The sequence below is a fragment of the Carettochelys insculpta genome, chromosome 8, assembly GCF_033958435.1.
Source record: "Carettochelys insculpta isolate YL-2023 chromosome 8, ASM3395843v1, whole genome shotgun sequence".
Lineage (NCBI taxonomy): Eukaryota > Metazoa > Chordata > Testudines > Carettochelyidae > Carettochelys > Carettochelys insculpta.
This window is the reverse complement of record NC_134144.1, coordinates 73,140,723-73,151,170: the sequence shown is the minus strand read 5'-3', so window position 1 is coordinate 73,151,170 and position 10,448 is coordinate 73,140,723. Positions and strand designations below refer to the sequence as shown.

Genomic DNA, 10,448 nt, shown 5'->3' with positions numbered 1-10,448 from the left:
TAGACAAATTGGAAGACTGGGCTGCAAGAAATCTGATGAGGTTCAATATGGACAAGTGCAAAGTCCTGCACTTGGGCCGGAAGAATCCCAAGCATTGTTACAGGCTGGGGTCCGACTGGCTCGGTAGTAGTTCTGCAGAAGAGGACCTGGGAGTCGTGTGGATGAGAAGCTGGACATGAGTCAAGAGTGTGCTGTTGTAGCCAAGAAAGCCAATGGCATATTAGGTCGCATCAAGCGGAGCGTTGCCCGTAGATCCAGAGAAGTGATTGTTCCTCTTTATTCGGCTTTGGTGAGGCCGCATCTGGAGGGCTGTGTCCAGTTCTGGGCCCGCAGTTACAGGAAGGATGTGGACACACTGGAGAGGGTCCAGCGGAGGGCGACCAAAATAATTAGGGGGCTGGAGCGTGTGACCCATGAAGAAAGGTTGAGGGAATTGGGACTGTTTAGTCTGCAGAAGAGAAGACTGAGGGGGGACTTGATAACAGCCTTCAACTTACTGAAGGGAGGCTGCAAAGAGGCTGGAGAGAGGCTGTTCACAGTGGTCATGGATGGCAGAACACAGAACGATGGTCTCGAGCTGCGGTTGGGAAGGTCCAGGTTGAACATTAGGAAAAACGTTTTCCCTAGGAGGGTGGTGAAGCATTGGAATGTTCTACCCAGGGGAGTAGTGGAGTCTCCATCCCTGGAGGTGTTTGAGTCTCAGCTCGACAAAGCCCTGGCGGGGCTGATCCGATGGGTTTGGTCCTGCCTAGGGCAGGGGGCTGGACTCGATGGCTTTTTTAGGTCTCCTCCAGCTCTGTTCTATGATTCTGTGGAGAAGCTCCCACTCTCCCTCTGTGATCTCTGGTGTTCCTTCTGCCCCTCTCAAACCTGTGCGTGCTCTCTCTGCCCCCTTCCCGCTGTCAAGCGTTTGAAAGGCCTCTGATTAGATCTTGGGGCCAGCTGGCCTTAATTAGGCTGAGCCATCTCCCACCCAGCTGCCTGTGATTGTCCTGCAGGCCCTGCCACGGGGCAGGGGGGGCGGGGGGCAGAACTTGGCAGTGGAAGGACAAGGGAGCTGTGAGCCAAGTGAGCAGACGGGGCAGGGCCCAGACTAGAGAGGAACTGTTTGATCTGCTGGTGCTGCAGTAGCTGTATGGGCTCTGCCTGCCCGACTGGAGAACGTGGCTGATGGACTGGGGCCGAAGCAGGGAGACCAAACAACCCGAGGGACCCAACGGGCCTCGCCTTGAAGGAGCCAATGCCAAGCTCCTGATGTGGAGCCTCCCCCAGCAGGATTACGACCTGGAGGTGGTGCACATCAAGGGGAGCACGGAGGGTGCAGCCGATGCCCTGTCATGCGGGGAGGGCCCTGAACTTCCCCAGGTCACCGGCTGAGTAACCCCGCTCGGTTCCGTCTGGAAGGGGGGAGAGATGTGATGGAGCAGCGGATACGTGTGTGTATGTCAGTGGCTCACAGAGGGTGGGGGGGCTCCTGCTGAGGGTAACCTGGCGACCAGGTGACACCTCTGGGCTGCAGACAAAGGGGGAGGTGGAGCCTGAGGGGTTTGAATTGGAACTGGGGGTTGGAAGCAGTGAGTCTGGGCTGGGAGAGAGAGAGACAAAGGAGGGGGCCAGGCCCCGGCTCCGGGGGCCCCTGGGGGCCTCCTCTCCCCAACACAGATTGGACTGGCTGTCTCTGCCGGCTGCACTGACCCCTCTGTACGACGCTGTGTCCTGTTGGCTAATAAACCCGCTGTTCTCCTGCTGAGTGAGAGTCACTCCTGCCTGCGGACGGGGTGCAGAGCCCGGGGACCCCCGAACCCCATCACACTGGACTATAAACAAGGGAACAGATTCCCAGATGTCAGAGACACATCTCAGGAATTTGGGCCTGTCCCCTGGACCGCATCCAAAGGCAGAGTGCCATAGCAGCCACCTGTCAGGCGGTCCCGACGCACCAGTGCCTGTTGGGAAGAAGAAAGGACTTTTTCCCTCCACTTGGAAAACTAAAAGAGGGCCCCTGGAGGGTCCGTCTTAGTTCTTTCGGCCACCCTGAACTGAGCCTGTCTGGACTGAGGGCTGGTCCCTCGAAAGGACGCTTACAAAGACTTTTGAGAATCAGCACCAGAAGTCGCTGGCTGCAGCCCTTGCTGTGACTGCCATCTGTAAGGTATTGCTGTGAAAGTTTGTCTCCCTCGCCCCGTTCTTTCTTTCTTCGTCGCCCAACCTTTAAATGTTTAGATCTGAAAGACTGGCAACCAGCGTGGTGAATGGGGGAAGATCCAAGTATATATTGACCTGGGGAAATAACAAGAAGTCCTGTGGAAACCTCAAAGACTAACAGATTTTTGGAGCATAAGCTTTTGTGGGCAAAAAGCTTTTTGCCCACGAAGGCTTATGCTCCAAAAATCTGTTAGTGCATAAGATGCCACAGGACTTCTCGTTGTTTTTGGAGGTATGGACTAACTCAGCTCCCTCTCTGATAATTGACCTGGGGGTGTGGCTGGATCCTTTGGGGGCCGGAAGAATCAGTGTTGGGTTGGTGGAAGAGGTTTTAGGAACCTCTCACCTGAGTAGGGGGCTGTTGGTCCGGGCTGATCGAGCAGCCGGGAGGCCTGGGGGTTTGCTTGTGTGGCTTCTGGCTGGCCAAGGGGCTGGCAGAGGTGCTGTGGCAGCTGGCTGGATGTCCTGTAAGTGGCTCGGATTTGAGCGAAGATCCCTGGGTTGATTTCCCGCGCTGTGCCCAGAACCCCGGCACACACGCCTCTGAGTGATTTGACGGGTCGGGTCCAAGTCGTTTCGTAGCACAGCCGTGGCCTAAGGGCTGGCGAGCTGCAGACCTGAGCAAGGGGGGCCTTGGGCGGAGAAGGTGGTAGCCAGCGTGGCCCCTTCTGGGTGGCTGTGCTCCTGGGCGTTCTCGCATGTCCCCTTTATTAACGACATGCCTGTAATTCCTGGAGGCTCCAGCCCCATCCTGAAGGGGGAGGGGGACCCCGTCTTTGCTCTGCTGGGCCGTGCACTCAGAGCGGGAATGGGCCTTTTTACGCAGGGCACTGCCAGACAAGCCCTTATGGGTGATGCAGAGCTTTGATGAGCTCCAGGCCCTGCCGCTGGGGAGAAAGCGGGGTGCCGGCCAGGGGCTGGGCTCCAAGCCAGAACCACCCACCCCGCCCGGCTGGGAACTACCGCCAGATCTAAAGGGATTTCTCTGGTTTGCTGCTGAGCAACCCCCCTGGGGGTCAGGGCGGCTTTGTCTGTGCCAGGGCTCTGGGCTGGCACCGGCTGCTGTGGGGTCTGTCTGCCATCCTCGGCGGGCACCAGTCCCACAATGCCACAGGGACAGCACTGTTCTGCCCCCATGCAAAGCGCCAGGCGGCACGCTGGGCCCTGCCCCGACCACTCTGCTCCCCCTGCCCGGCACTGGGGCCTGCTGGAGACTCACCCCACAGGGGCCCCAGACGTATGGGGCTGCGGGGGAAAGCAGCCTCTCAGGCGTGGAGCGGTGTGCCAGGGAGGGCGGCGGGAGCCTGCGTCTGTGAGGTGTGCGGTGATGGCCTTTTTCCAGCTGGCTTCTCCCTAGGGAGGTGGGACGGTTCCCAGGCGTGACGTGGGATCCCTGGGCAGGTCCGTGCTCTGCCCTGGGCCAGGAGCTGGCTGAGGTACCTCCCGGGGCCGGGCCATGTGCGGTGGGGGCAGCAGCCCAGCTATGCCGGCACAAGCTGCAGTACGGACGCAGCTTATGGGGCTGGATGAGGATTTCCCTGGCTGCAGAAAACGCCCCTCCCGGGCGCCGTGCCTCGGCTGCTGGAGGGTTTCGAAGTGAGGCTGGCCAGGCCTGTGGGCTGGGCGTGCAGCCTTGTCATGCTCCCGGAGCAGGGACAGGCGTGTGGGTCGCCCCTTGTCCTGCCACGGGGGTCCCCAGCCCTGCCCCCCACCCCCGCAGGCTAATGTGACTCTCACTCCCCAGGGGAACAGCCGGGGGTCAGGCGACAGGGACCCAGCGTAGAACAGACTGGTCAGAGCAGGGACCAGAAGCCGTCAGTACCGTCCAGCTTGGGGAGAGGGGCCCAGAGGGGTCCCTGAGCTGGGGCTGTGCCGAAGTGGAGTCAGAGGATTTTATTTCCCTCATTAGGATGCAGGTGTTTCCTACCAGCCTGTAGTAACCCCCGGTGGGTGCCTCAGTTTCCCTAAGCCCAGCATCTGAGTGCGGATGGGGGGTGTAGGGTCTGGTGACCCCCACAGTATGTGACAGGGATCCTGGCCCCCTTCCTCCCTCTCCAGCCAAACCAGACTGCCCCACCCCCCAGCCCAGTTCCAATTCAAACCAGCCAGGCCCCTCCTCCCGCCTGCGTCCTGTTTCCCGGGGAAGAAAGGGGGTCACCTGGTTGCCTGGGTTACGAAGAGCAGGGATGGCCATTGGCTACCTGTGAGATGTCATCACACCCAAACTCCCCTCCCCGCTGTGCCCTGAGCTGTGCCTGGGGAAACTGAGGCACACACCTCAGGTTACCACAGGACCGTAGGAAACACCTGCAGCCGACCTGGGGGGATCAAACCCTCACGCCTCTGCCGCATCACACCCCTCCCCATGTCCGTCGTGGGCCTGGCCGTGCTCTCCTCGGGCGCGCCCAGTGGTGCGTTTCCTGGGACTCAGCCTCTGTTGTGTTGGGGTGCAAGCTGTGGGGAGCCCCTGGCCTGGCTCAGGGGCAGTTCCAGCCTGCGCTGGGGCAGGGGGCACTGGCCTTTCTCCGAGCAGCTATGGGGCAGGGGCTTTTCTTTGTGAGTCTGCTAGTCCCAGCCTCTGCCTAACGACTAACAGTGCTAACGACTGGTGTGTCCGGCTGCATGCTTGCGGCTGGGTGAGCCGGGGGGACTGGCTGTGGGTCAGGGGAACCAGCACTCCAGGACCACACTGTGCTGCCAAGGGCCCTGTTAGCGCTGCCTGGGGCAGATCCCGGCTCGGGTCGGGAATTACCCCTGCCCTGTGTCCCAGCGCGCAGTCAGTCCTTCCCCTCCTGCCCCGGCTCCCGACTCTTCCTAGCAGAGGGCGGCTCTCCGGCGGCTGACTCACCCGCCCCCCACGCGCGGGCTGCTCCGGGCAAGCTGAGCCCAAGTTTCCAGCAGAGCTGGAGTCAGCCGCAGGCTGTGGTCCCTGGCAGCCACGAGTCCCACTCGCTGGCAGGCTCAGGCCTCCGCCCCATGCACAGCTGCAGACAGGGTGGGGGGCAGCCCAGGAAGGGAGGTGGGGGGCCCTGTTTGGCCCCAGCCTGGCCAGAGGGTCTCTACTGCTCTGATCTGGGCTTGCCAAACTGCAGCCAAGTGCTGATGGGCAGAGGCCCTGGGCTGGACTCTGCGGCACCCAGTGGCGCCCCCCCCCCGATGCTGCTCTGGGGTCCCTCCCTTCCCTTCCTCTGTGGCCTGGGCTCCCCCCTCTGTAGCTCTGCCCATGCTCAACAACCCCACCCCCCACCCCACTGCACTGCTGAACATCTACCCCCACCCCTGCAGAGCTGGTGGGCCCAGAATATGTTGCCGGCATTACCGCTCTCTTGCCCATGGCTGAGACCCACCGAGCTCGACACGCGAGTGACCGGTCGGAGCTGGGGATGTGAGTTGCGCTCAGTGCTCCCTGGAAGCTTGCAGTTGGGAGAATCAGGTGCCGCCCAGCTGGTTAGCAGTGTGCCCGCATCCAGCAGCCTGTGCGTCTATGGGTGGTGCACTTCCGTGTACGCCGCGGTGCACAGAACAAAATTTATCCCACCGGTGGGTGGCAGAGCGCAGCAGGACCCTGCTGGTGCACCTCACCCGTGTGCAGCGCCGGGATGCTGTGGTGAGGGGCCTGCAGACGGGGGAGGGACAGACGGGAGGTGGCTGCGACCCTTCGCTAGAGCACAGAGGGGTCATCTGCCTCTCAGCCCTACGGCTCCAGTATCTCTGGGGCATGCAGGCACTGTCAGGGTTCAGCCCATGAGTCCGGGTCTGCCCCCTTCCCTCCCCACAGGCACCCCAGTGGGATGGAGGGCCTGTCCCTGGCTGGCCGGCTGGCCTGGGCCCCTGCTATCGGTGCATCATGTGCCCAGAGACCACCCAGCATCACCCCCAAGAGTCCCCCGCTGCCGTCTCCAGCCATCTCCAGGGACTTCCTGCCCGTCCTGGGTCCCCGGAGCCTGCAGGGGCCTCGCCATTGCCTTTGGCTCAGGCCTGCACAGTGGGGTGGAGGCCCCCCATTTCCAGGTGCTTCTCCAATCTGCTCCCTGCCCGAGTGGTGCCCACACTCCAGCAGCTGCAGGGACCACAGCCCCTCCCCACACCCCCCAGCCCTCCTCTTCCCGCCTGCTCCCCCACACCTAGGCACCCTGATACTCTCCCGGTCTCTCTCTGGTCCTGATGTTGCAGCCCAGCCCAGCCCCATGGTTCTCCTGCACCCCACAGCCTCCCTGTGCTGCTCCTGTGCTGGAACCAGCTGGCTGCATGGTGCCCAGGGCCAGGGATCCCATAGCCGGCAGGCAGAGGGCTGGGCAACCCTGGTGGCAGGGCCCGGCTGGTATGGGGGACCCGGTGCAGGGCCTGCGTGGGGCAGGGAGGGGGCTGCGTGTTCCCAGGCAGCCGGGGAGGCAGGAGTCGGGGTGGTCCCCGTATAAAAGGCCCCATTGTCTGGCCAGCACAAACAGGGGCTCGGAGGGCCGGCCCCTCTCGCAGCCTTTGTGGCGGGATCCCATTGAGCGGGGCGGGAGGCTGGGGCACAGCCGGTGGGGAGGGGCAGCCCAGAGCGCCGGCGGCTGTCACAGGCGGGGGGAAGGGGTCTGGGAAGGGCTGTGGGGGACGTGTGACGTGGGGGAGCGAGGGGTGTGTGGGAAGCCGCCGGGGCCAGGTCCCGGAGCTGGTTGCGCAGGCTCCCTGGCCCTGATGCCTGCCTTTTGGGGTGGGGGGGGGCTCTGTGAGTGTGTGGGGAGGGGCTGCAGAGCCCCCCAAGAGGGGACCCGCAGGGAGCATGTGGGACCCTTCCGGCTGCCCAGCCTAGGCCCAGGCCATGCCCATGTGCCTGCCAGACTCCAGCCCCTGCCCTTTCCGCAGGGGCACACGCGCTGGGAACATGGCTGAGGCCAGGGGGGGGGATCACCAGGGCGGCTGGGGTGCTGTGGGGAGGAAGCCTGGCCCCTGCAGGGCTCACACCGCGGCCCAGCCAGGCTGCCTTTGGCACGGGGCAGGTCCACATGGCGACGGCTGGCACCCCTGGGCAGCACTGCTGCTGCAGTTGGGGGGCGGGGCTGTGCCCTAGGAAGAGGCTGGAGGTGCCCAGCAGGCAGCCAGGAGAAGGACCCGGCTGGCCTAGGCTGTCTTTGAACCAGTGCCCCAAGTGGGGGCGGGGGGAGTGTGTGTCCCCTGCCCCACTCCTGAGCTGGCCTCTCTCCCCTGGCCTGGCCTGGCTCTGGAGGGGAGCCTCTAGCGGGCAGGCAGCCAGGCTGCTCGGGGCAGAGGTGGGCCCCACCCTCTGGCATTTCCCCAACCCCGGCGTTTGCAGCTGGGTCTGGGGAGACTCAGGCTCAGGCAGTGGCTCTGCTGTGCTCCAGCCATGCTGGCGGGTCCCTGCCCTCAGAGCTGGGGTGCTGGTGGAGCTGGAGGGAGCCGGCCTCCCTGGGGCTGGGGCTGGGGCTTGGGTCGGCCCCGGTAAAGGTGCTGCTGGCGGGAGGAGAAGGGAGGTGACCAAGGCCTCTGGGAGCTCGTGCGGGGCAGAGCCCTGGCGCCCCCTCCCTGCTGCCCCCCAGCTGCAGAGCCGCAGAGAGCAACCGGTCTGGCCAAAGGGGGTCCGGTGCCCCCCAGCCCGGCCCACCCCGCCCCCTGCCCTGGATTGCAGCTGTCAGCCTGGTGCCCCACGCAGGCTTTCCCTCCCCTCCCCCTTTCAGGGGGAGCTGCCGGCCCCTCCCTGCGGCCCCCCTCTGCGGGCCCAGCACATGTGGCGGCTGGCCGGCCGCGGGCCGGGGGAAGGAAATGGGAACCAAATGTTGGCTGGGCCCTCGGGGGCAGGGGGAGGGCTCCTGGGGCTTTGCTGGAGTCCCTGCGGCTTGCGGGGGGCTTTGCATGTGGCAGCGGGGTTCCCGCCCCCCCGAGGGTGGGGTCGTCTGGCCTCGGGGGACAGAACTCGGCCGGGTGCAAGACCCCCGTTGGGTCTGGGCCCAGCTAGGCCAGGCCGGCTGGCAGGGGGACAGCCGGCTCTGTCACCCGCAGGCCTGTCCCACGGCAGGTTCCCATCAGATGGGGGGCGGGGGGAGTGCTCCGGGCAGACGTGCCACCTCCCCTGACCACCACCCCAGCTGTTTGCCAGAGACCAGCCCTGCAGGTCCCTGGAGCCTGGAGCGGGGGCTGCTTTGGGATGCAGGGGGACCTTGCTCTTGGGCTGGCCCCCTACACCCCCGGCCGCAGCCTGTGGGAGGGCAGGCGGGATGCAGCCCGTCGAAATCCATCCAAGTCCACGCTTCTCCGGCAGCCCGGAAACGGATCCCCGCCAACGCCAAGCTGGGCCCGAGCCAGCACCCTGGGGGGCCCAGCTGGGAACCGAATCTGCCCCCAAAGCAGCTCGCGGCCCAGCAGAGCGAAGGGGCCTCCGGCGGGCGGGGATGGTCCCTGGGGTGCCCGGGGGAGCGGGCACTGGCAGCAGGGGGGAATCGCACGCCGGGGTCCTTTAAATGCGGGCTGGGACGAGCTGCCGGGGGGGGACTTGGCAGGGTTCCCTCCAGGCACCGCCTCCTCCCAGGCGAAGGAACTGACCCAAGAAGCAGAAAGGAGCTGGCGTGACGGGGAAGGAGGCAGGGACTGGGCGGGCGGCTCAGACGCACACACGGATGCTGCCTGCGGGAGAGATGGGCTGGCATCTCCTCCGGCGGCCCCCGCCCTGCCGTGCCCCCGCTGCCCCTCCGTCCCCCTGAGCCGCCTCGCCTCCCGCTGCTGCAGGATGACCTGGGTGTGCTGGTCCTGTGTGCTCTGGGTAGGTAGGTGGGCACCGTGGGTGCTCGGCTGGGGACAGGCCCTTCCCAGGGGCTTGCAATGCTGTTGGAGGGGGAGACGTAGGGGGGTGGCAGCCCACTCCCTGACCGGCTGAGCCCCAGGAGCAGGAGGAGGGAAATCCCTGTCCCCCCCTCGCTGGGCTGCCCCGTGCAGTCACCAGGAGGGGGGACAGGGCGCATGTCCTGCACGGCCTGAGCCCACAGGCTTGTGCTCCCAGGCTGACGTTCCCCGCTGGGGGGTGTGGGGGGGCTGTTCCTATCACTCCCTTGCTCCCTGGGGCGACGGCCCAGAGGGGGTTACAAGTGTCTTCAGCCCCAGCTGGCGGGGGGGGGCCCTTGGGGGGCTGGCGGGGGCAGCTGGCTACTGGCACTGCCATTGTGGGGACAGGGCGGGGGTTTGGGGGGTCGTTTGTGTCTCGTTGCTCCCGGCTCCGCTTGTGCCTTTCTGGGCGCCTTGTGGGGTGGGTGTCCCCCCCTGGTGCCCCCCCCGCTGCCCCACAGCTTTGAAGGCAGCTAAGCACCTCTCCGGGCAGGCCCTGGGCGCCGAGTCAGGGCGGCAGGAAGGGCTGGGGGGAACAGGGCCTTGCCTTACCTCCCCTCCCCGCGGCAGGAGGGCACGGCCAGGTTGCCAGCTGCTGGGGGGTGGGATCAGACCTGTGGGGCTCAGCGGCTGGGGAAGAGTCTGGAGGGGCCGCAGGGGACAGGGTCAGCTTTCTCACTGCTCTATTCTTGCTTCATTGCTGCTGAGCCCGGCAGCCTGGCTGCAGCCCTGGACCCCATGTGCTAGGCACTGTACGAGCCCAGGCCCATGGGAGAGGCCCTGTCCCATGGCCCAGCTCTGCAGCTCTTCCATCGCCCCCGGCAGCCCCTGCCTGTCTGTCAGCCCCCCGTGGGTCCCTCTCCAGGGAGAGCCTCACTCGCCCCATGTGAAGGCGGCTGCATGACAAACACTCCCATCCGTCCACAGAGCCCCCCCGCCCAGCCCCCCCAGCCCTCCAAGTTGCAGCCTGGCCCTGCAGCCCTGGCAACACTTCGGGGTGAGGGTGAGGGTGTGGGTGTGTCCTGGCCAGGCAGAGCAGGGAACGCTCCTTGGCCAGCTCTGCCCCAGGGCTGGGGCCAGGGGCTGGCCCGGATGGGCCCCGTTCAAGCTGCAGGGCGGCGGGGAACCAGCAGCCGGGGCAGGTGGGTTTGGCGGCCGTGGCAGCCTGGGAATAACGGGGGCGGGAGGGGTGGGAGACTCGGGACACGGCAGCCGAGCTCTGCAGCTTTCGTCCCCAGCCAGCGCTTAACAAGCTAATGAATAACTCGCGGCTGACGTCAGGGCTGGTGGGGCGGGGGGGACGGGGGAGCTCTTTGCACTGGTCTAGTTCTGCTTGTTCTGGTGGAGCCGGGCTCTGAGGATGCCAGGCCCTCTCCCATGCAGGGCCAGGCTGGGCAGGAGGCAGTTACCGTGGATACTGGGTG

General features: G+C 65.3%; 1 protein-coding gene across 7 annotated transcripts in view; it reads left to right on the top strand.

The window, feature by feature from the left end:
- The first annotated feature begins 8,917 nt into the window (after nucleotides 1-8,917).
- TNS1 (tensin 1) overlaps nucleotides 8,918-10,448 on the top strand; it is a 245,809-nt gene continuing 244,278 nt past the window's right edge. For all 7 annotated transcript variants that reach the window (XM_075001459.1, XM_075001457.1, XM_075001452.1 and 4 more), the window contains exon 1: nucleotides 8,918-8,965. In XM_075001459.1, the coding sequence (XP_074857560.1) occupies nucleotides 8,933-8,965 (33 nt within the window). In that variant the 5' untranslated portion in view covers nucleotides 8,918-8,932. The remainder of the gene's footprint in view (nucleotides 8,966-10,448) is intronic.